This window comes from Juglans regia, chromosome 10 (assembly GCF_001411555.2).
Source record: "Juglans regia cultivar Chandler chromosome 10, Walnut 2.0, whole genome shotgun sequence".
NCBI classification, from domain to species: Eukaryota; Viridiplantae; Streptophyta; class Magnoliopsida; order Fagales; family Juglandaceae; genus Juglans; species Juglans regia.
Window position 1 is genome coordinate 36,760,592 of NC_049910.1, and position 22,282 is coordinate 36,782,873.

Genomic DNA, 22,282 nt, shown 5'->3' on the forward strand with positions numbered 1-22,282 from the left:
ATGGGGATCTCACGAAGCTCTGTCGGAGTACTTTCCTTGCGATCCACTCTGCGCTTTTCATGTTTTTCTTCCCTTCAGATATTGCTCTTGTTTTAACTCTAGCAGACCCCTAGCTCATCCATTCGTCCCCCGTCCACAGCTCACTGCCCCACAACCGGATGGAAAAAAGAAAAAAAAAAAAATCGAACAAAAGAGAAAACACAACAGAATACAAAATCACGCAACTCAATAGCCAACTGGACAGGGCATTTGGAATACAGGCTTTGAAAATGGACCTCTTTTCCCAGATGGAAAAGTCGTTCCCTTCACCCACGTAGCTCTCCAGACGGATGACTGCAGGTGGCTTCTGCACTTGGAATATAGAAGCAAACCAGCATCCAGCCAAGCGGCTCACTCTGACTTATACGTACAAAAGAACAGGAAAAAAAATAAAAATATAGAAGCAAAATGAAAGAAATATAATTCGACATGGCACTATGGATATCAGGAGAAGATAGATATACCCTCTTGTATCACTTGTATAATATTAGCAATGAGATCAGATCATTGCAATTTTGAAAATTAGACTGGAGAAGACAAGGCATCCACAATTTGCGAACATGTCAAATCTTACAAACCAAAACATTCGCGTATTTTACTCCCACTTTACATCCACATGTGTTAAGAAAAAACTCATATGTCAGGGCAGGCTGATTTAACTTCTGACCAAGCTTGGCTTCATCTCGCAAAGGATAGAAGAAAGGAAAATCAAGACCCATCCATTTGAATATCACTCCCGTTTGGGTTCAGTGTACTATCATTATTCTTTTGAATCTGGCTAGCTCCAAAAGTAAATTCGCGAGGAGGAATGTCTAAAGAAGGACGAGTAAAGATGGAGGTAGCACCAACATTGCTGAAAGCGGGAATGGGAACCGGATCGTTAATCTTTGGAAAGCCAAAGCTAAACAAAGGCACACCCGTTGGTGCAAAGACTGATGGGGCTGGGTTGCCAATACCAATTGATCCAAAGATCTCCTGCTCGTACTCCTGCAGTTGCTGGTATACAGCTACATTAAGAAACAAATAAATGAAAGTTAGAGATACAGGAGACAGCTCATTCATTCTCCCACCAAGCTTTACAGATTGAGATCTTTCAAGAACACTTCATCACAGCATCAGAAAAGGACAGCTACCAATGCAAGTGCAGCCTTGCATAATGCAATTATTGAGAAGTTAAACCTTTTTATATTTTATCTTTTTTTTAAGTAAGATGATGCTCATTTCATACGAACTTGGTTAAAGTGGGATAATTTACACTTTGGATTAAAGGAGAAAATGATGGAGCTTATTTACCGGAATGCAAGCAACCATCCAAATTGGATATTATGGTCCATCCAGCAATTTTGTATGCTAAAACATTAGCAATACATGGTATTTAATAAAGTGTGTCCTGTGACGGGAGCTATCTTCCAGTCAGTAACCACTTTGTTATTTTGGAGAACTTTAGCGACCACAAGAAATCCCCTTCTAGGATAAAATGTGGTGATCCGCCTTTCTCCTTCTAAAAGTTGAAGCTTTTAAAATTGACTCAAGTTTCATGCTGATACAAATCCATGTAGGAACGAAAGAGAACAAGAAGCTTAAGAAAAGATGGAAAAAGAGAAAAATGGAAGTTAAAAGCTCTGGGTTTCAGGCTTCAACCCATCCACGTTGCGATATGCCAAACCGCTAAAATATTCCAATTTGATATTTCATTAAACAAATTATCTTCCAAATAAATCAATGTAGGTAAGCACCTTACTGAATATTCTGACAACACAGAAACAAATGTGCATACCTCCAGATAATTCAACAGATGGTCTCCTCTCTTTCACCCACTGATAACTTTGGGCAAGTCTCCATCCTTTGGACTTCATTAAGTAGGCTATTACAATAGCTGGTGACCTGTAAAAAAGAATTGACATTCAGAAAAAAAGTATTTTGAGAAATCTAAATCATCTCATATGGAGGCTCTGTGATGACATATTTGTAGCATTCTATATGCATTTATGGGTGGCTGGTAGGTGTTGCAATACGTGCTTTATGTATGTCAGCCTTTGACCTTTGTGTGTGCCCGGGGCGCCAGGGTGGGGAGAGGGAGAGAGAGAGAGACCCAAATTATAATGCATCTACCTATTTTTTCCAGACATGCAATGCACCAGAACACGAGCTTTGTCCCTTTCACATTGCTCTGCAAAATCAACCATGTGAACTCAAAGTGCAACTGAACCGAGGATATCAAAGGCATTTGTGGTATAATTGAAACAATCCAACAGCAGTTAACCTTCAGTAAATCAGTCAGTCACCTAGTCATATTAATTTAAGCTTGCTTAAATTTGCTTATCTAAACTCCACAGGTTAATCATAATAGACAACTCGATATAATCTCTTACAAAAAAAAAACAACCATAATAGACAACTCATTGTTTTTCAATACAGCTCTGTGCTATCAAGAACATTTGAGAACTGTAATCTCATTTTGATCAATCTAAGAGGTATAGGAATCGAAGGGCTTTTCTCTCATATCAATCTATGTACAAATGGTTCCAATGGAGGAAATAAATCACCAGGAGATATAACTTGGACGAGATGACCAACTTGATGGTGAGAACAGAACTCGGCAAAGTGTGTACCTAACCCCCCAAAATGCATATAGTAGCCCAAATAAGAAGAAAATCAATGATAGTGATTTGAAGGTCGGAATAAAGGATGCATTGAATGTGACATCTAGGATTACAATGGAATTTATAATGGCTTCATCAATTTTTTTGATCGACTAGCTTCATCAATTCATTTTGGCATCTGGCTCCAAGAACAGAGGAGAATGCTCTCAAGATTGAACAAGATATGAGGATCTTTTTCTCTTTTCTTCAGGGATAAATTAAACCTAAATTCTGGAAGATGCATAGAAAACAAGCAAAGCAAATTCCAGCTGCCAATGTATTTATGGTACCAAATCTAAAAACATTATAACAAGTGCACACCATTAAAAGCACTCATTAGGCATATCTGAGCAAAGCAAGGCCTCTCAAATTAAGCTACAACCTGCTATTCATCATTTTTTGATAGGTACAACCTGCTATTTATTCTTACTTATTAATACTAAAAGGAAGCTTATAAAGCATTCATCTTTCTCCTCTCCCCTAATTACGTGTTTTCTCTAGTATATTTCCTTGGGTGCACTACTATATGCTACAAAATTCTAACTTGCCAAAAAACTACATAAATAAAACAACTACCAGTGAAAAAAGCTCTAATGACAACACAATAACAGACAACCATCTAAAAACAGCAAGTGAACCAACAAATATGAAGTCATCATGAACTAGAAAGCAAAACACACCTAAAAATTGAATTGCATTATCGAAAGGCAAAGTCTTGTCATCCTGGAGGCAGTGATAGGTGAACGAGTTCTTGTAGAGGTTTTGACAGGCAGGTACCGTCTGCATACGTACAGAAAACAAAGGATAATATAAGAATCTCAGCCTTTTATTATACAAGATCACCTAGATAACTCTATTAGGGGAACAAAGTAATACAAGATATTTTTTTATACAAGTAATTGCAAGTTTTTCTGGTAATAATAGTAAGCATCGCTCAAGTACATCGTCATACACAAGAGAAATGCCTAGTTAGAATTTGAAACCAATACAAGTTGAGGGTCAGTCCATTTAAATCTATAAGGATCGCCCAAAGGAACAAAGTTTCATAGAAGAAAGTTGAGTTCATCTAATGTTAGCTCACAATCTTCAGAGTTTCCATCGTTCCTTTTCCTCCAGATACATAGTAGACAAATGGGAGCCATTTTCCACACGGCTACAATCTGTGTAATATCATATAATCCTTTCCAGGTAGCAAGGAGGTCTACCTAGAAAGGACTATTATAAATTATTACCCTCCTAGGCATTACCCAAGCTAAGCCAAAATTCCTACAAGCGATAAATTCAGTTCAGATTTTTTTTTTTTTTAAAACATCCAAACAAAAGTTAAAAATAAAAATCGAAATCCAACCTTCTCTAAGAATCTATTATGAGACACAACTCAACAGAAGTAATATGATATGCAACATATTAATCGTACTATTAATTTCTTTTCAAATACGAAATAACTATCTGTTGTAAAATATCTAAGGACCTACTTATCCCAAACTCTTGAGTTTGAATAATAAATGATCATGTGACATTTAGTTCTAAGCAAAGCCAGATTTGTAGAAAATGTAGTTTAGGATAACCTCATTTAGCTTCATTTAGCGGTCGCACAGTACCTGTAGCTCCCATACCATCTCAGTTGCTTCTCCAGTCTTGTCCTAAATTCGTGCTGTTATTTACTTCTTTATATATCACTTGTTCATCTAACATAAGCTCAGCCATCTCTGTATAATGGACATATTATTTCTTAGTCCACAAACTTTCAGTATTACAATGCATGGATACCTTGTAGCTCTCTCAGAAACTTTTATTTATCTTCATTAACTATGTGTGATCATGCGATACGCTCAACAGCATTTCTCAATACCATCTGTCACTCCAGAATGATGATTGATCAAACCCATGCATCCATCCCTCTACAACTCCACATATCTCTATCCCACAAATCTGGATGGAAAGGGAAATCACAAAACCAACAAACAACGGAAGCATTGGACCTCTCCCCTACACAATCATCCAGGGCACTACAAAGTGCACAAAACCACACTACACTCAATGTCAAGGCTAAATCCATTCCATCACAAGTAATTTCCAGCATTATTTATGAAATTAGTGCACAATCTTGTTTGGAGCCCCACATTATGAAAGTCATTAAACACAATAAATATATTACAGAGAACATATTCAGAAGCCCTCCAACATTAAACGAGTCTCCCATTAAATAACAAAGCAGCTTCCTAATGTAGGCGTGAAGACAACCAGAACCAAATTCAATCCCAAATCCCAAATCCCAAATTCAATCAATTAAGTGATAAATATCCTACAACAATCAATAGACTACTATTACTGGCATACAAAGCAACCAAAACATCATAATCATGATTGACAATTTTAGAATACCAATAACTTACATTGAGAACACGAGAGATTCCCTGAGTCTTAAGAAGTTCCGACCTCGAGGCGTTGTCATAGCTACCTAAATACAGAAACTCGGGCAAGATCTCCGATGGAAAGGCGCTAACTTGAACCGAAGTTTTCTCTGAGGTAGCCGGAATCCGGTGGCCACAAACCCCACATACCTCTCCTTCTTCATATTTATGATAATGGCCACAAACCCCACAAGGGTTCTCTCTCTCCCTCTTCCTCATAGCCCCACAAAAAGCAAAATTTGATTGAGGGAAAAGCTTCTAAATCACAAAACAAGAAACACCCAGATGAATAAAACGCTTCTAACTAAGAAAACAATGAATACACCGAGATCAAATAACAGATAACAAGGAATAAACCAACAAGGAACTGGATAAAGTGCGTAAAAATTTGAATAGGGTTTTATATATTGATGCTTGCCTAAGTTTGCAAACGGAGAGGCTCAAATAGAGGGGCCAGTAATGCGTAGCTGCTTCTTGTTCTCCTTCTCCGATCAGATTCTGCACTTGGATTTGTCTTTTTTTTTTTTTTGGGTGGGGGGTTGAGGTGGAACTTACGAGCTAAGAGATCGAGCAAGTATTTATTTATCTTTCCTCGGTTGAAAGACGAGATTTATAAAAAGCTACAGAGTCAGGGCACAGATATAATATTCATCAGATGGATCAGAGCTCGACTGAGCTATATATTTGCTATCAGAAACTTAAAAGATGGGTTTCCTTTGTTGGATTCTTTCGATGGGCACTGTGATAATGAACAGCGCAGGTTTCCTTGTCATGTCGTTGATTGCAAAGGACTTGCTGGTTGCGACTTGGTAGTACCCTTTTATGTCTACACCCCCATAATTAGCCAATCATTAAGTGCCACACCGTAATACCATCCAATGACCTCCAGTCATATCCAGTCACAATTGGGCATGTGGCAATTCAAAAAACTTAGAAAGTAAATTAACCTTTTGTTGGAAAGTAAATGGGTTAATTTCATAATTAATACATGGTTTTATGTTTTAGACAATTTTTTAATTTTTTTTTCCATATTAATTTCTTAATCTTAAAAAGCTTGTAATTGAATGCATTAATCTCCCACTAGAAACCTTAATATGTCACATCAATCAATAAAAACCTTGATTTAAGACATAATGATGCCATAGGACAATTTTATAATTAGTTTTTTTAACAGCAGATTGATAAAGATATCAATTACGTGTTTTTTAAAATTTAGATATTAATGTTATGATAGTTTATAAAGATTATGGCCTTTATTTGTAAAAAAAAAAAAGACAGACATGATAACCCAAAACTGCTTTTATAATTAACCCAAAAATAAATTAACTTTAAAAAAAATTTAAAAATAAACTCTTTATTGTTGTTGTGTTGTAGACTGTAGTAGTATTACGTATAATAGGAGCTTAAGAGGTAAGAGCCATATCGACAATTGGCAAACATGGGACTTTCAATGGGGATTTGAATTTTAATATTTATTTATTTTAGTTGAAATTTATACCTATATTTTATGATTTTTTCAATTAATTTTAAATATTAAAAAAAAACTGTATCAATTTATCTATTCTTTCTCTATATCATTAAAATATTTTTTGTTTCCCAATTTTTATTTATTTTAAATATTTGTTTCCTAACTAAAGTTAAATTTGTAATATTTTCAAATATTTTAATATTTTTCATATATCAATATGATTGCAATATCTCTTTGTTGTCAAAAGTAATATCATTTTATAAATATATTTTTATTTAAAAATATAGTTATATAAATCACTATAAAAGAGTTGTATGTATATCATTACTCTAAAATTAATTGTACCATCAATTTGGCATAAAATTATATTTAAAAATTTGAGTGTTAGTCCTCATAATATATAGTCTATATTATATTGATAGATAATTAATGAACTACCTCGTGTAAGAAAATATCTAATTATTTGATAATTCATAATAATTTGATATTAATGCTAAAATAATCTAAATGATCAAACTTAAGGAAGAGTATAGCATTATTTATAATATACATGTTGGATTAATACAAAAAATCTTTACAACCTCCTAACATTCTACACTTCATATTTTTTTTTTCTTTTATCAAATATTATTATATGAATAATGAATAAAAAATTTGAAATGATTTAAAAATAATAAACTCAAAAAAAATTTAAAAAAATATTAAAAATTTTAAAAATTTTAAAAAATGAGTAATGTAAAATGTGATGGAAGTTGTGTAGCAAAACTCGAACTAATACTATTCCTTTTATTGTACATCATGTGCAGTAAGTAGTGTAGAGTCAAAGTTGAAGAAGAACGAGTCAACATTAAATTAAAACAAATAAGAAGAAGATGTAAAGTATGAAATTATTATTCATAGATTTTGTAACAATTTTAATACAAATAAACATTTTAGTCCAAACGAGCACTGAATGCTTTTGTAACAGTTCTTTGTGTTTAATTTATTAGTGACAATGAAGCGGCGTCGTATATGGCGATGTCGACTTTTTTTGGGAAATATTAAAACGACGACGGTTTAGAGGTAGACGCAGATGCTCGTAATTTTTCTCCATCATAGAGAGCAGAGAAGTAGAACAATCCAAAGCCGCAGCAGTTTCGCAGTTTCTGTCCTCTCTCTCTCTCTGAAGTCAGTGACTCGGTGCTTGTGAAACAGAAGGTTTCGGACTGATAACTAAAGGTCTTCGGAAACCATGGCTGGCCCTTCTTCTCCTTGGCATAAACTTCTCATTCCTTCTCGTTTCCACTTCATTCGGCGCTTTTCTTCTTCTTCGTCTTCTTCTTCCGGTGGTCTCAGAGCTTTCGATTCCCCTCCTGTTGTTCATTCTCGGAGAGTGGTTGTCACCGGTAACCTCTCTCTCTTTCTCTCTCGCACACACGCTAGATACTGAAGCTTGTAATTTGTATATATACGTATATTCTGCACATGCATAGATACACGTACAGCGACATATCTACACTGCAGCCTTCAAGATTCTATCTTTGTTTTTGGTTTGTATGTTTTAATTTCTGCAGTTAATTTTTAAGTACTTATTGCACTTCCGGTGTTAATTTTAGGTGTTTATTGCATACGCAGGTGTTTTCCATTCTTTGATAAGATTAAAATCAAAAGTTAATAGCCGTGGAACCTGATTTCTTCAGGTTTAGGCATGGTGACTCCGCTTGGATGTGGAGTGGAAACTACGTGGAAGAATCTGGTAGAGGGGGGTTGTGGAATAAGGGCAATAACACCTGAAGACATCAAGATGAATTCATTTGATAGGGAGACCCAGCTGCATACATTTGATCAGCTGACATCGAAAGTTGCCGCAATCGTGCCTTGTGGAAGTAACCCGGGTGAATTCATTGAGGATGTGTGGCTTAATCCTAAGGTAAATATTATCCTGTCATTTATATTGCCTTGTTCTTGTTGTTCGGTATTTGCTTGCTTTGTGTTACTTTTCGTCGAGGGAATTTTTTCGATGTGGCGTTTTTTTTTTTTTTTTTGTTTAAAGATGTAGTGCTTGCTTAATTCATTAAAGAGGTGCGGAAATTAGGGAGTTCATGTGATCTTTTGGAATCTCAATTTTTTTCAATTTATGGTAGGCATGAAAAGAAAACGGTGTGATATTGGTGGTGCTAAATTCAAAGTGCAAACTTTTCTCTATTCTCAGTTTACTTTTGAGGGTGACATATGAGGGATCACATTGAAATCTCCGGCAGGATGCATCGTTTCTTGTGCTTTTGCCTAAAGTAGAGTTTTTTTCAATCAAATCTTGGGTGGGTGCTGGGAAAGGGTGCATTTCTTTACTTTTGGCCGGTGGCCTGACTAAACTCTTCTCTGTTCTATTACTTTGAAATGATCTGCTTTGAGTCACACTGATGGTGGATGTCTTTGGTTTGGTCATAAGAAATGACTACTAATTACTTGTACCTTATTGTTTACCTATTCATGCTGGAATATCTAATCTATTCCATTTTAGAGACCTTTTGTATGATCATGACAATAATTCTCAGGAGCATCGATCAATCGCAAGGTTTATAGGCTATGCACTGTGTGCTGCTGATGAAGCCCTAAAAGATGCAAAATGGGTACCCTCTGAGCAGGAACAAAAGGAAAGAACGGTATGTAATCTTCATATGCACATAAAACATGACAGTTTTACTTCTTTCTTTGATGATATGCCCTTTTTTTTAACTTGAAGAACACCAGGGAGTCTCTATTGGTGGGGGAATCGGAAGCATCAGTGATGTATTGGATGCAGCACAAATGATTTGTGAAAAGGTTTGTTTCTTACTACACTTTGGTGATATTTAACAGCCCTTGGATAATGTTTGTCAGCCTTAGTTTCTCCTGATGTTCTCAACTGTAGGCTGGAAGTAGCCTAACCTTGCATGTTTTTTTTTTTTTCTTTTCTGTTAATGCAGCGCCTTCGTCGACTTAGTCCATTTTTCATCCCACGAATATTGATCAACATGGCATCTGGTCATGTGAGCATGAAATATGGATTCCAGGTGCACAGACAACTTTGATAACAGAGATATATTTTTTCATCCCACGGATATCGATAAACATGGCATACTCTTGTTGAATTGGTCCATTTCCACTTCTCCCCTCCAATTTCTCTAACCAGTGATATTCATGTTCTTCCACAACTCAATAAAAGATATCATTATATATGATCTTGTTTCTGAGTATAGGGACCAAACCATGCTGCAGTGACTGCTTGTGCCACTGGGGCACATTCTATTGGAGATGCTGCAAGGATGATTCAATTTGGAGATTCGGATGTTATGTTGGCTGGAGGCACAGAGTCTAGCATTGATGCTTTATCAATAGCAGGATTTTGCAGGTGATTCCTACATTAAATCTTATGTCTTACCTAAACCTACGCACCTTGGAAATTTCTTCGATGTTTGTGGTTTTGTTAGAATAATCAGGCTGCAGATGAAGACAGTAGATAAACCATCTAGCCTTTTTTTTTTTCCTTTACTTGACATGTGAGCCCCATGTGAGTCTAGCCTAGCAAGGACTGTTAATTCAGTTTTTTTTTTTTTTTTTTTTTTTTTGCATTTAAGTAATACGATTTTATTTTAACTTTTCTTTTCAATTCCAGGTCAAGGGCTTTGACTACAAAGTACAATTCTGCCCCACAGGAAGCTTCACGACCTTTTGATTGTGGTCGAGATGGTTTTGTGTAAGCAGTTACTCAGCAGACCTGATGTTCAAATATGTGCTTTTATTGTTGTTTCATTTAGCTTTTAGCTTTCATATTGATCCCAGGATAGGAGAAGGATCTGGAGTCTTGGTGTTGGAAGTGAGTTGAAACATCTACTTTCCGTCTCTTTTCCCTTTCCCCTTTTTGTTTCTATCTTTATTGGCTGTACTTTTCACTGTATTTGTTATTGATTGGTACTACCCTCTTTTTTTCCTTAATGTAGGAACTTGAGCATGCAAAAAAGCGAGGAGCAAAAATTTATGCAGAGCTTCGTGGCTATGGGATGTCAGGTCGTTTCCATGAACATGATAACTTGCAAATATATTATGTTAATACTTCATTGGTTTCTGAAGAAAATGATGTTTAGGTGATGCATATCACATAACGCAACCGCATACTGATGGAAGAGGTGCCATTCTAGCCATGAATCGTGCCTTAAGACAGGTATCAAGATAATTAATTCCTTCTAAGGGTTTATCTATCCTACATTAACAATTAGCATGTATATGACATTCTTTTATATGAGTATTCTGTCGTTAGCAGTTGTGCAAGTGATATCAGTGGATGGAAAATGGTGTACCTAGTAAAAACATTATGTCTGTTCCGCTCTTCATGACAGCAACACATCAAATGAACCAGTGATTTGAATCTAGGAATTAATTGTGTAACAGTTTTAACTGTCCAAATCTTGTGCACTAGATTTCACACGAGAACAGAAAATTAAGATAGTGGATGTTTGGTCATAATGGTGCAGGGCTGAATTATTTTGCATGCAACTTCATTGCTGTTTCACTATTTTCATTTTGTTGTCTTCTTAGCGTCACACTTGAAAATGGTTCTTTTGTGGGTTGATCTGGTAGATGTGCTCAACAATATGTTTTTTGTCAAGTTAATTTTTATGTGAGCACGCAATGAAAGATCATTTCTGTTTGTTACTCTTTAAAAAAAATAAAAAATAAAAAAAATAAAAAATAAAAGATCATTGCTGTATGTTATGATGTTCTTGCTTTTTGATGACTTGCAGTCCGGTCTTCATCCTAATCAGATTGATTATTTAAATGCCCATGCTACATCTACACCTTTAGGTAAATAATTTGACCTTAACCATTTGCCTACATTCTAATTTGTGAAGCTGGCTTGAAATATTGGCTCAAACTGATGCATATGTGGCCTATTCACTGAAAATCTCTTATTCAGGTGATGCGGTTGAAGCCACTGCTATCAAGACCATATTCTCAGAACATGCAGTATCAGGTTATTTGGCCATATCCTCCACAAAGGTAAATTATGTACTGCAAACTAGATTGATATTTCTCGAAGATGAAGTAACATATGCTTACACACAACTTATGAAGCTTCGGCTTACATTGCTGAATGTCATGGGAACAATTATACTTCATAACCCACACATGACATCCAATCATCCTGTCAGATTACTTATGTGTTCAGGAGGTTTGTCGGCCCCTGCTGGGAGAGATTTATCCTGCCATCTGTGTCCACAGAGGAAATGACTTACTCTGGAGTCAGGAGACGATTATAGAAGTAGGAAACCTTCAGTGCTACATGAGTCTCTGCTTGCCATCCATCAAGGAATGGCCTTTCTAATAGTTTCTCACTTTAATGGAAGAATTTGTGTTTAAGCTTGTGATGATTTTCTGTGTGGAACCTTTCTTTGCTAGATATACTTCTTTTGCAAATTTGGAACTTGTTAGCCTCTGACATCTTTACTTTAAATTATCCTGAAACTTTAATATGTTCGTCGATTATTAATTGGTTATCTAACTTATCTTTACTAACTGTGGCTTTTTTTTTCCACCCCCTTTTGGTGGCTGACTGTCTGTGACTTAATTTCAGGGTGCCATAGGTCATCTCCTTGGAGCAGCTGGAGCTGTTGAAGCGATTTTTGCAGTTTTAGCCATACACCATGTGAGTAATTGCAGTTTTATTGCGTCCTGTATAATTGAAGTGGAAATTCTATATCTATGACTATAATATGTGCGCCTCATTGATTGTATTGAGCTTTCTTCAAAACTGATGATGACTAGGCCATGATAAGGTTCCCTGCTTGAACATGAATTCAGAATGAATCAAGGCAATGTTTTTTTCCCCAATGAAGCAATTTGAATTTCATGGGGCCCAAATTCTCACAGAGGATATAATAATACTTGAATGAAAGAAAAAGAATTGTGGGGATTTCCTCAAAACAGCAGCTTAGAAATATTTTGCTATAATTGTGTTTTCAGCCATGACTAAAAGGGTGTGTTCCATTGCAGGGAGTGGCACCATTAACTCTTAATCTTACTAAACCAGATCCCATATTTAATGATGCTTTCATGCCTTTGACTTCTTCAAAGAAAATGCCAATTAGAGCAGCATTGTCAAACTCTTTTGGCTTTGGAGGAACAAATGCATCTCTGCTGTTCACTTCTTCCGCAACATAGAACAACTTCAAACCATGGGCATCTTTCTCCAAATACATCCACACTTTCTGAAATTACCCAAGGGTTATCATGGCAGAGGTTTTCTTTTTTACTAAGATTTTTGTGTCTCCCTTGACTTGTTACAGTTATTCTGTTCTATACGGTTCACATTTAGGAACATGTAGTGATTTTGTAATGCCGATTGGGCAAGCTTGGTTGTAAACTTGTATGGCCTGGCCTGGATGGGTTTGTAGAGAGAAGTATTAATTCTCACATTTTGAGATACACCATTAGAGACTAGAGAGAGGGAGGGGGGGACCTTAATAAACATGTTTTTTTTAGTTCCCTGAGAAGTAGGGGATCCAAAGCCGACCAATTATCAATGTGACCTTCAGAAATTTTTCCATATTTTTCATGGAAGATAGCTGTCTTTCTGTGATGATGTTAGAACTTACAAGATAAAATGACCAATTCATGCAAGTGAGATTTATATTTTTTTTTTATTTGCCCAAAAAATTAAAAAAATATATATTTTTTGAAAGAGAGAATAAAATCATTCTTGCAATTATCGCATCCAAAAAAAAAAAATTGTAACTAAGAGAGTATATATTGGATTTTATTATATTCGGAATTTAGGGTTTAGAGTAAAAAAAGAGGAACATACAAAATAACTCATACAGTAATTATTGAGTACGACCAAAATGCCAAATGCTTAACCTCACTTGAAATAGAGAACAATTCTTCTACATATAGGCGAGTTGGCACACGAAACTTCATGTGTCAGCACCTCATGTTTTATTAAAAAAAGAAGAGCATTGCTATTCATAAGCTCATACACCACACACCAAGATTTTTTTAAATTTTTTTAAATTTTTTTAAAGTTTTTTTTGGTTTTATTATTCTTAAAATAATTGAATTATTCTACTCATAATCTACATATCACATATTTGATAAGAGAATAAAATTAAAGAAATCATAAAAAAGATGATGTATGGTGTATGAGGCTTAGGAATAGAATTTTTCAAAAAAGAAAAGAAAAAAAAAACCTAAAAAATAAAAACACGAAGAAGAAAGAAGATGTAGAAACCTGTATCCTCCCTCTTTGGTAATTGCAGTGTGCAAAACCAGATACAGTGTTCGTGGTTTTTCATTTTAGTGGTTTCTCAATTCCTTTGTTAGTGTTCTTCATTTATGTTCCAGATCTTGAAAGTTGGACCACCTCCAACCAAATCGTCAGATCTTTCATTCCCATCCCAGGTTTGAAGGTCGGTTGCTTTAATCAATTATGAACTGCATGCCTTAAATTATAGGTTAGAGATCTAATAGAAGAAAAATTTTAAATTCAACCCATTTCGTGGAAATAAAACATGGAAAGAAAAAAGAAGTATAGACTCCTTTTTCTTCAATGGGCCAAAATATAATGTCCATTCCGAAATATTGATTCTGTCTAGATCCAATCTATACTCATTTTACAGTCTATACCCATTTCTTTTTTTGCCTTTTTCTTCAAATGAGTTTTTTAGATTTAGTCAAGATTCAGTCCATTCCTTTCCATTTATTCTTTCTCATAGAATGCTCATTTGGAGAGTTTTACATTCACCACGTGAAAAATGGAAAGGATATATTTGGATAAATGATTTAAAAGGGGTGTATCTTTACATCAGTTTCTGATTTAAATGAATAAAACTATCATTCACTTGTAGAGTTGTTTGTTGTTGCTAAGGGGGGAGGCGGGAAATTAGGATTAGGGATCGAAGGAGAAGGGTCTTATACAAATTTAAAATGCACTGTTTGAAAAATAATGAAACGAACCGTTTCATATTAGTTTATCTCTCCCCGCGTGCCACGAATTCCTCTCCTGCCCATTCATTGAAGAATAAAGAATAAATATGTTTGCAGTCCCGTACTGCGTGCGTACGTCTTATGTGTCTCTTCACTTAAATGAAACGATTCGTTTCATTTAAGTGAAGAGAGTTGCTACCTCCTCTACCTCAAAAATTTATCCTTCTTCTTTCATCCCTCTCCTCAGAACATGAGAGCTGCTACTTAATCGATGTCCCCTTCTCAAATCATACTCTCTATTGTCATAACTGTTGTCCATTTCCTCAGACCGAGTTTGTCGTCGTGAACAAAGCACTGCTCCTTGCAAACAGAATGCATCTAATCCACTATAAAAGTCTCCTATAAGTCATAAGTCTCGTGCGACCTAAATTGGAATTTTGCCAAAAAACTCAGTTTTTTAAAACAACAATCCTTAATATTCTTAGAGTTGCCACGTTTCAAAATAAAGAATTTGGCCAATTAACAAATATAAAAACCCAAAAGATGTTCATTCCTGGGTTATATTGTATGTGATAGACACAGATCCATTATGGGTACATTTTCGTAATAAATGGTTTTGGTTCTGGAGTTTGGAATCTTGGATGTAAATGACACTCAAAGTAAAAGCAAGAGCAACTCGAGCTCTCCATAAAATCAACAGCTTTCATGCCAAAGGGGGCCAAGATGGTCGTCAGCAATTTGCTGCTTTCTATCTATTGGGCAGTTTGCTACTTTCTGTCGATGGTGGCCAAGGCGGTCATTGGCAGTGGAGTATGTGACTCTGTCGATGGCGGAGGAGGCATTGATGGTGGACGAGATTGGGTTGGGGGTGGTCGTCGATGGTGGACGAGATTGAGTCGGAGGCACGACAGAGACGAAAAAAATTTCCTTCTATTTTCAATTTCGTGGGTTTAGTTAGATTTGGAAACGTGGGCAATTTAGTTAATTCAATAATAGAAATGGGGTAATTTAGTCCATTCATACATTAGGACTGCAAAGGAGTCCTAGAAGAGGACTGTACGTAGCAGCTCTCTTCATTGAAACGCCGTGTTTAATTTTTGAGCTGGCATGCCAGTTGGGTTGTGTATCATATGTCCGCGAAATGGACTGAATCTAGACTTTTTTAATATAAAATATTCTAGATCGTCCATCTTTTTCATCCTAAAAAATCTAAAGCTTACATGAATGCTATGTCTATTTCATGATCAAATTGCAGAATTTATTTGAGCAGAGAGAGAATTGGCAGCGAAGAAGACAGTAAAATGTACTCGTTGATGGGGCTAGCTGTTTCTATCTTCTGATGGCGGCTACACAATATAAGGCGGATGCCATCGGACTTGTCTAATGAATGCTAGCTTTTATTATTTTTAAGTGGTTTTATGGTCAAAATTGTATAGCAACAAAGGGATTGATCATAACATCTAATGATCAAGACTACTACGTACAGGAATTCAACTAATAAATTATCTTAATAATTTTAGATAACAGCGATCGCTGTAATTTATTGAATTTTCTGAGAAATTCTACCTTATTCTAACTTTTTTCTTTTAAAAAAAATAACACACAAATTTGCCCTATTATCACGTTTAAAATATTTTCTAATTTGATTTGGGAGAATTGTTAAGGTAATAAAATCTGGACCACGTACGTAACTGGAAGGTAAAACGTGGTCCGTTTATATAAGCAGCATTAAGATGGCATGCATTTGCGCAAGGACTAGAGGAAGTGGATTCCAAGACAGTAAGAACTGATCGTAAGCCTCATGCAGCTTGTATCCGATCCCCATTTCAAAGCCACGTAAAGGCCATGCTAAATTCGCAAAGCTTCTCCATTCTAAAGGTTTCACATAATCTTTGCGAACACAGAGTTCAACCACCAGTGTTTTCAGAAATCTGGGGGTGCAAACTTCTTGAATGGCTTGCCGGACTTTCAATTTGAAACCATTCCAACGGTATGATCTTTAGGGTTAAAAGTTTAACTAAATTAGTATCTAATAGTCTTAGTAGATCAATGATTAGGTCTTTAACAATTGGTAACAGAGTAGTGACCACATTACGGATTCAAGTCACGGAGGAAGTAGCCTATAGGCTGGATTAAAATGCTTTGGTATTATGTATGAATATAGTGTTAAGTCATTAAATACTGATAAATGAGTGAAGTTTCCAAAAGGGAAATGGCTACCACTGGATTAGCGTCGATAAAGTGGACCATTATGGACGTCGGATTTGAAAGCATGGTGGAATATTATTATGATCCTGAGGATTAAAAGTTTAACCAAATTAATATACAGCAGTTCTAGAACTTTTAGATCAATGATTGGGTCTTTTAACACCCTCCATCGGATTCCAACGCCACCCAAGGCTCCTTGTTCTCTTTGTGAGTTCACTATGAGAAACTTCTTGGCTCCATTTTCCGACTTGCTTGTGAAGCTCAATACTAATATTGCAACTACAAACAAGGGTAATAATCCTCCAGTCACTTGCATCATCTCTGATGGTTTCTTGTTTTTCACTGTCACTGTTGTTCAAGAGCTCGGAATCCCTATCGTAATGCTCTTCCCAATCTCTGCTTGCAGCATAATGGGTGTTATGCAATTTACTGCTCTTAGGGACAAAGGGCTTACACCACTCAAAGGTGTGACAAAAACGGTCGCGATATTCTACTGAAATATTCTTGCATTAGTTATTACGAAGATTTATAGTATGTCACGTTCTCGAGCTAAAAACATTATTTTCTTTGCTGCAGATGAGAGCTATCTCACAAATGGGTATCTGGACACAATTATAGACTGGATTCTGGGTATGAGAGACATTCGACTGAGGGATCTTCCAGCCACTATTCGAACCACAGATCCAAACGATTTTGTCTTCAAGGAAGCAGTAGATAGAGATCGTGAAGCTTCAACAATCGTTATTCACACATTTGACGTGTTAGAGCAAGAAGTTTTGGGTGCTCTCTCCACTTTTTTTTCTCGTGTATGTGCCATTGGCCCTCAACAACTACTACTGATCAATCACTCACTCACTCAGTCAACCCCTAAGGTCAATTGGGAATAGTTTAGGGAAAGAAGAAACCGATTGTCTCCATTGGCTTAACTCTAAGGCTCCCAACTCAGTGGTGTATGTGAATTTTGGCAGCGTCACTGTTATGACATCGGAGCAGTTGACTGAGCTTGCTTGGGGGCTTGCAAATAGCAAGCACATGTTCGTATGGATAATTAGGCCTAATTTATTTGTTGGTGAATAAACGATTAATTTAAAAGAGTGTCAAATAGCAAATTTGCAACCCGAGCACTTGGCAGAAACAAAAGAAAGAGGCCTAATATATAGCTGGTTGGTGCCCACAAGAAGTGCTGAACCACCCCTCAGCTGGAGGGTTCTTAACACACTACGGCTGGAATTCATTGAAAGCATTTGTGCAGGAGTACCGATGCTTTGTTGGCCTTTAGATTTTGATCAGCAAACAAACTGCAAGTATATATACTTGTGATGAATGGGGCATTGGGATGGAGCTTGACAATGATATCAAGAGAGAGGCATTGGAGAAAGCTAGTGGGAGAGATGATGGAGGGTGACAAGAGTCAGGAAATGAAGAAAAAGGCAATGGAGTGTAAAAAATTGGCCGATGCGTCCACTGATTCTGATCATCAAGGTTCTTCATCCATCAACTTCAACAGCTTGGTGAATGAGTTGCTTTTATCAAAAGGCTAGATGTGTCAAGAAAGTGACCATAATAAAAGAGTGTCAAGGTTAGTCTTCATCCATTCATATATGACTTCTGCAAAAACTAGTGCACTTGTACTTTACAAGCCTTTTGCTGTAAAAACCAAGGTAGAAAATTAATGAGATCAAGGTGTTGAAAAATAATGCAATAATGTAATCAAAACCAAAGGAAATAGAACAATTAACCTCACAAAGGTTTGAAGGGTCTTTCTTGAAGGTTTGTTTTATGGTAAACTCTTCGGCCCTTCAAATTTGAAAATCCATGCATTCAAAGATCCCCATCTTAAACAGAGACAAATGTCTGCAACAAGACACTACCTCCCAATCAGGGTCGGCTCAATTGTTAGGTAATTTGCTTACCCACAACTCAAGGTCTCTTAAGCAAAAATATTAATGGCCTCTATTAAAAATTAAAAGTCCTTAAATTTCTTAAGAAATTATATGGATATTAAAATTATTTAGGAAATAATATTAGAAAGCCTCCAAGAAAGAGTTTTTCTAAAAATGAAATTAGAAAGACTATTAAGAAATAAAAACTTCTAAGAAAACTATATCTGATTATTGATTATAAATAAGTTATTAACTTTATTAGTTTATATATATAAGAGAAAATTGTTATAAGTTTAATTAATAAAAAAAACTAAATGAAGACAAACGGAAGCAATTACAATAGTTAGTATGTAATTGTTAAGAAAAAAATAAAAATTTGTAGTATTTATATTTAACATAATAGTTTATTACCTTATTGTGTTGGAATTAAAAAAGCATTCTAAAATTCTCTCCTTAAGCCTTAATTTAAATTGAGCTGCCCCCAGCTCCCAAACTTCATACAAATGAGGCTAGTAAAATTCTTTTATATATATATATATATATATATATATATATATGTAATTTCAGAATAATTTTACTTATCATCAACGCACTCTACACACCACACATGTTTTAATATTTTTTTATTTTTTCTATAACAAGTATGTGGCGTATGGATGATAAGTAGAAAAATTCAATTAGATTAACAGTAATAAAATAAAATAAAAATAATAAAATAATAAAAAATAATATACATTATACTGTATAGTTTATGCCCTAAAGGATTAAGTAATTTTAGGGAAAATAAATGCTGCCAATAGGTCAAGATTATATTTTTAATTAGTAAAATGAATGCTGTAGTTTTATTAATGATTTCGCATTAAGGCTTAAGCTCATGTTGAAGTTCCCTCTTCTTTTGATCACATAAGATTAGATGGACTTTCCTCGGCTCGGGGCCCGGCATGCAACCGTATGGGCTAAAAACAATCAAACGGGCCAGTTTCAACTGTCGAGACGAGTAATCCAATCATTGAGGCTCATGGCCCGATCTTATTTTGGGCAAAAAGCCTCAAATCTTTGTTCCGATTAGGGCTTATCTATCGACGCATGACCCAACCGACTTGACTTGACCTTTGCGGTACAAAAAAGCTAGGGTCTGAAGCACAGAGCAACAGATTGATTTCAATCAACTTCCCTAATAATCTCGAAGCATATTCCTCATACAAAGGTACGCTCTTTTGCCTCCTCAATTATTGGTATTTTTCTATTTTATTTTTATTTCTATAATTATTAAATTCTAAAATTCTAGGGTTAGTTTCCTGCGTAGCTTGCGTGGATGATTTTTGTTGAAATTTCGGGTTATTCTTTGTTTTTGTTCTTTTTTCGGTGTTGTTTAATATTTATTGCTAGTTCTGGTTATTAGTTTGTACTGATGTTGTTTGATGAAGCTAGGTTGTTCGGTTGTCTGATTTTTCAGATGCGCTGTTATTAATTATTATTATTTGGATTACAGTTCTGGTTAGATGTGATTAGGGTTGTTTATGATTAAATTATCGGATTTTTTGCTCTGTGTACCTGTGGGCTTTGGATTTTTGGGGTTTGGGAGCTTGATATAGTATTCTTGTTCTCAAGTTTTCAGAAAAATAAATATTTGATTTGTTCTGGTATTTATTTATTTATTTTTATTTTATTTTTTTGTGTTGAAGAACACTGGAGCCACTTTGTATAAATCTTTTTACTTTACATTTTCTATTGAAGGAGTCTTTTTGGGTGGGTTCTTACTGATTCTGAATTTTCACTGGTAAATTCGTGTTATTCATTACTTTTGTATATCTGGCTTGTGCTAATGTATGTCTACTTTATTATTTAATGTGGGAAAGATAAATATTAATCAATGAATATGTCAAAAAGATAAATATTCATATGTGATTGGTCGTATTTAGCCAGTTTGCATTACAAATTCTGCTCTGGTTGCAGCTACAGAGTCAGCAGCCATGCCGAAGAACAAGGGAAAGGGAGGAAAGAACAGGAAGAGGGGAAAGAATGAAGCAGATGATGAAAAGCGTGAGCTTGTGTTCAAGGAAGACGGGCAGGAGTATGCCCAAGTGCTTCGCATGCTGGGAAATGGCCGGTGTGAAGCTATGTGCATTGATGGCACGAAGCGTCTTTGCCATATCCGAGGCAAGATGCACAAGAAGGTCTGGATTGCAGCCGGTGATATAATCCTCGTTGGTCTTCGTGACTACCAGGATGACAAGGCTGATGTGATTCTCAAGTACATGCCTGATGAGGCTAGGCTCCTGAAGGCCTATGGTGAGCTTCCTGAGAACACACGTCTCAACGAAGGCATCATTGATGATGAGGATGATGGTGGTGGCGATGATTATATTGAGTTTGAGGATGAAGATATCGATAAAATATAGGGTTTTGGAATTACTTCTGTATGGATTTTATCTCTAGGTCTTGAGAGTTATTGTTATTGACAGTATTACATGACTATGAATTGCACTTTGTACTAATCAGAAAAAAAAAAAAAATGAATTGCACTTTGTAAGTTTGGATTTTCAGGCGGTGAATCGGTTACATTCCATGTAACACCTGTTATTACAAAATGAATGGCTGTTATGTTTTGCTCTTCTGATGTACTGCTCTGTTGGCGTTGATGCTCGTTTTTGGTTTGAGTTCTTCTGAATGATTATGATGCTGGTTCTGCATGGGGGAGTGTATTCGATTCTTTTGGTTAATATTTTTATAGAGTTAGCAACTTGGGATTTTGAACGTGCATTTGTCTTCTCAGGGTTCATCAGGCAGATATGTTCTGCTCTAGTTGCTGACAACTGCTCTTTCTGAAAGATAACTCCTTTAGCTATAGTTGATCTGACATAGGCTATTTTGGTGATAATGGGAGTTGATAGCCACTAGGGCTGCTGAGCTGCCCCCCCGCATCTGACATAGGCGGTTTGTTTGACTTCTTGAACCCGAGATGCTTCTTGAGAAACAAAAGAATGAGATGAAGAGGCATGAAGCCTGGGCTGTTTATGTAGCCCTGCTGGTGATATGCATGTTTGTAAAAGAGAGTGATTTTACCAGCATGCAATGGGTCAATGTATATATGATCGCCTTAAGATGTTCCCCACCTCTGCCATCGCCACCAGCATGTGCAGTATGGAGGACGCAAGAGTTGTTACCACCGCCCCAAGAAAAACTGTTGAAGAGCAACCGCCCAACAGGAAAATAGCAACTGATGGCCCAATTCTTGGGACGCCAACCAAATCCTCGGCACCATACATGGAAGGGAAAGCTGTGTCTCCAACTCCTTTGGGTGATTTAAATGTGGGTCCATCGTCGTCCTCTACACAAATGTCTAAAGAGCGAATTTTGGGCAAGATAGGTAGGAGAGACGAGGGTAATAATCAATCTTGGAATACATGGGCTGTCCTCACTCAAATATGGAAGAATGACTTGGATTCTGGCAGTCTCCTGATACAGCGGTCATTCCAACTCCTGAGATGTCTCTGCTCTTATGACCACGAGTACAGAGATTGGCACTGCTGTTGTTGCAGTTATGCAATACAAAAATTACACTTTGAAGGTTGCATTACAGAGATCTTTAGAACAAACCTTCTGTAAATTTGGATGAGTAGATTATATATGTGGTGGATGCATTTGGATCTAATTAATGAACTTAAAGGCCACCCTTTTTGATCTCCT

General features: G+C 36.1%; 3 protein-coding genes and 1 pseudogene across 4 annotated transcripts; 3 read left to right on the top strand and 1 right to left on the bottom strand.

Annotated features, from left to right (window-relative positions):
• Positions 1–448: 448 nt before the first annotated feature.
• LOC109022280 (protein-tyrosine-phosphatase IBR5-like) lies at positions 449–5,889 on the bottom strand. The gene is made up of 6 exons (XM_019005147.2): positions 5,514–5,889; positions 5,078–5,353; positions 3,362–3,461; positions 2,152–2,209; positions 1,817–1,923; positions 449–1,046 (listed from the first exon to the last, which is right to left on the bottom strand). The coding sequence occupies exons 2-6, from the start codon at positions 5,312–5,314 to the stop codon at positions 748–750; spliced, it is 801 nt and encodes a 266-aa protein (XP_018860692.1). The 5' UTR covers positions 5,315–5,353; positions 5,514–5,889; the 3' UTR covers positions 449–747.
• A 1,792-nt stretch (positions 5,890–7,681) lies between these two features.
• Positions 7,682–12,958, top strand: LOC109010950 (3-oxoacyl-[acyl-carrier-protein] synthase, mitochondrial). Of its 2 annotated transcripts, none has more exons than XM_018991932.2 (14): positions 7,682–7,948; positions 8,243–8,472; positions 9,098–9,205; positions 9,294–9,365; positions 9,509–9,595; positions 9,782–9,933; positions 10,198–10,278; positions 10,365–10,398; positions 10,523–10,589; positions 10,667–10,743; positions 11,324–11,384; positions 11,497–11,579; positions 12,154–12,225; positions 12,573–12,958. In XM_018991932.2, the coding sequence occupies exons 1-14, from the start codon at positions 7,795–7,797 to the stop codon at positions 12,738–12,740; spliced, it is 1,446 nt and encodes a 481-aa protein (XP_018847477.1). In that variant the 5' UTR covers positions 7,682–7,794; the 3' UTR covers positions 12,741–12,958. The 2 variants fall into 2 exon arrangements, with proteins under 2 accessions (XP_018847477.1, XP_018847478.1); XM_018991933.2 differs by having other exon boundaries at positions 7,860–7,948; positions 8,178–8,472.
• Positions 12,959–15,327: 2,369 nt separating this feature from the next.
• On the top strand, positions 15,328–18,250 carry LOC109019052 (annotated as a pseudogene).
• A 1,420-nt stretch (positions 18,251–19,670) lies between these two features.
• On the top strand, positions 19,671–21,212 carry LOC109019055 (eukaryotic translation initiation factor 1A-like). Its single transcript, XM_019001279.2, has 2 exons — positions 19,671–19,799; positions 20,549–21,212. The coding sequence occupies exon 2, from the start codon at positions 20,566–20,568 to the stop codon at positions 20,992–20,994; it is 429 nt and encodes a 142-aa protein (XP_018856824.1). The 5' UTR covers positions 19,671–19,799; positions 20,549–20,565; the 3' UTR covers positions 20,995–21,212.
• Positions 21,213–22,282: the final 1,070 nt, after the last annotated feature.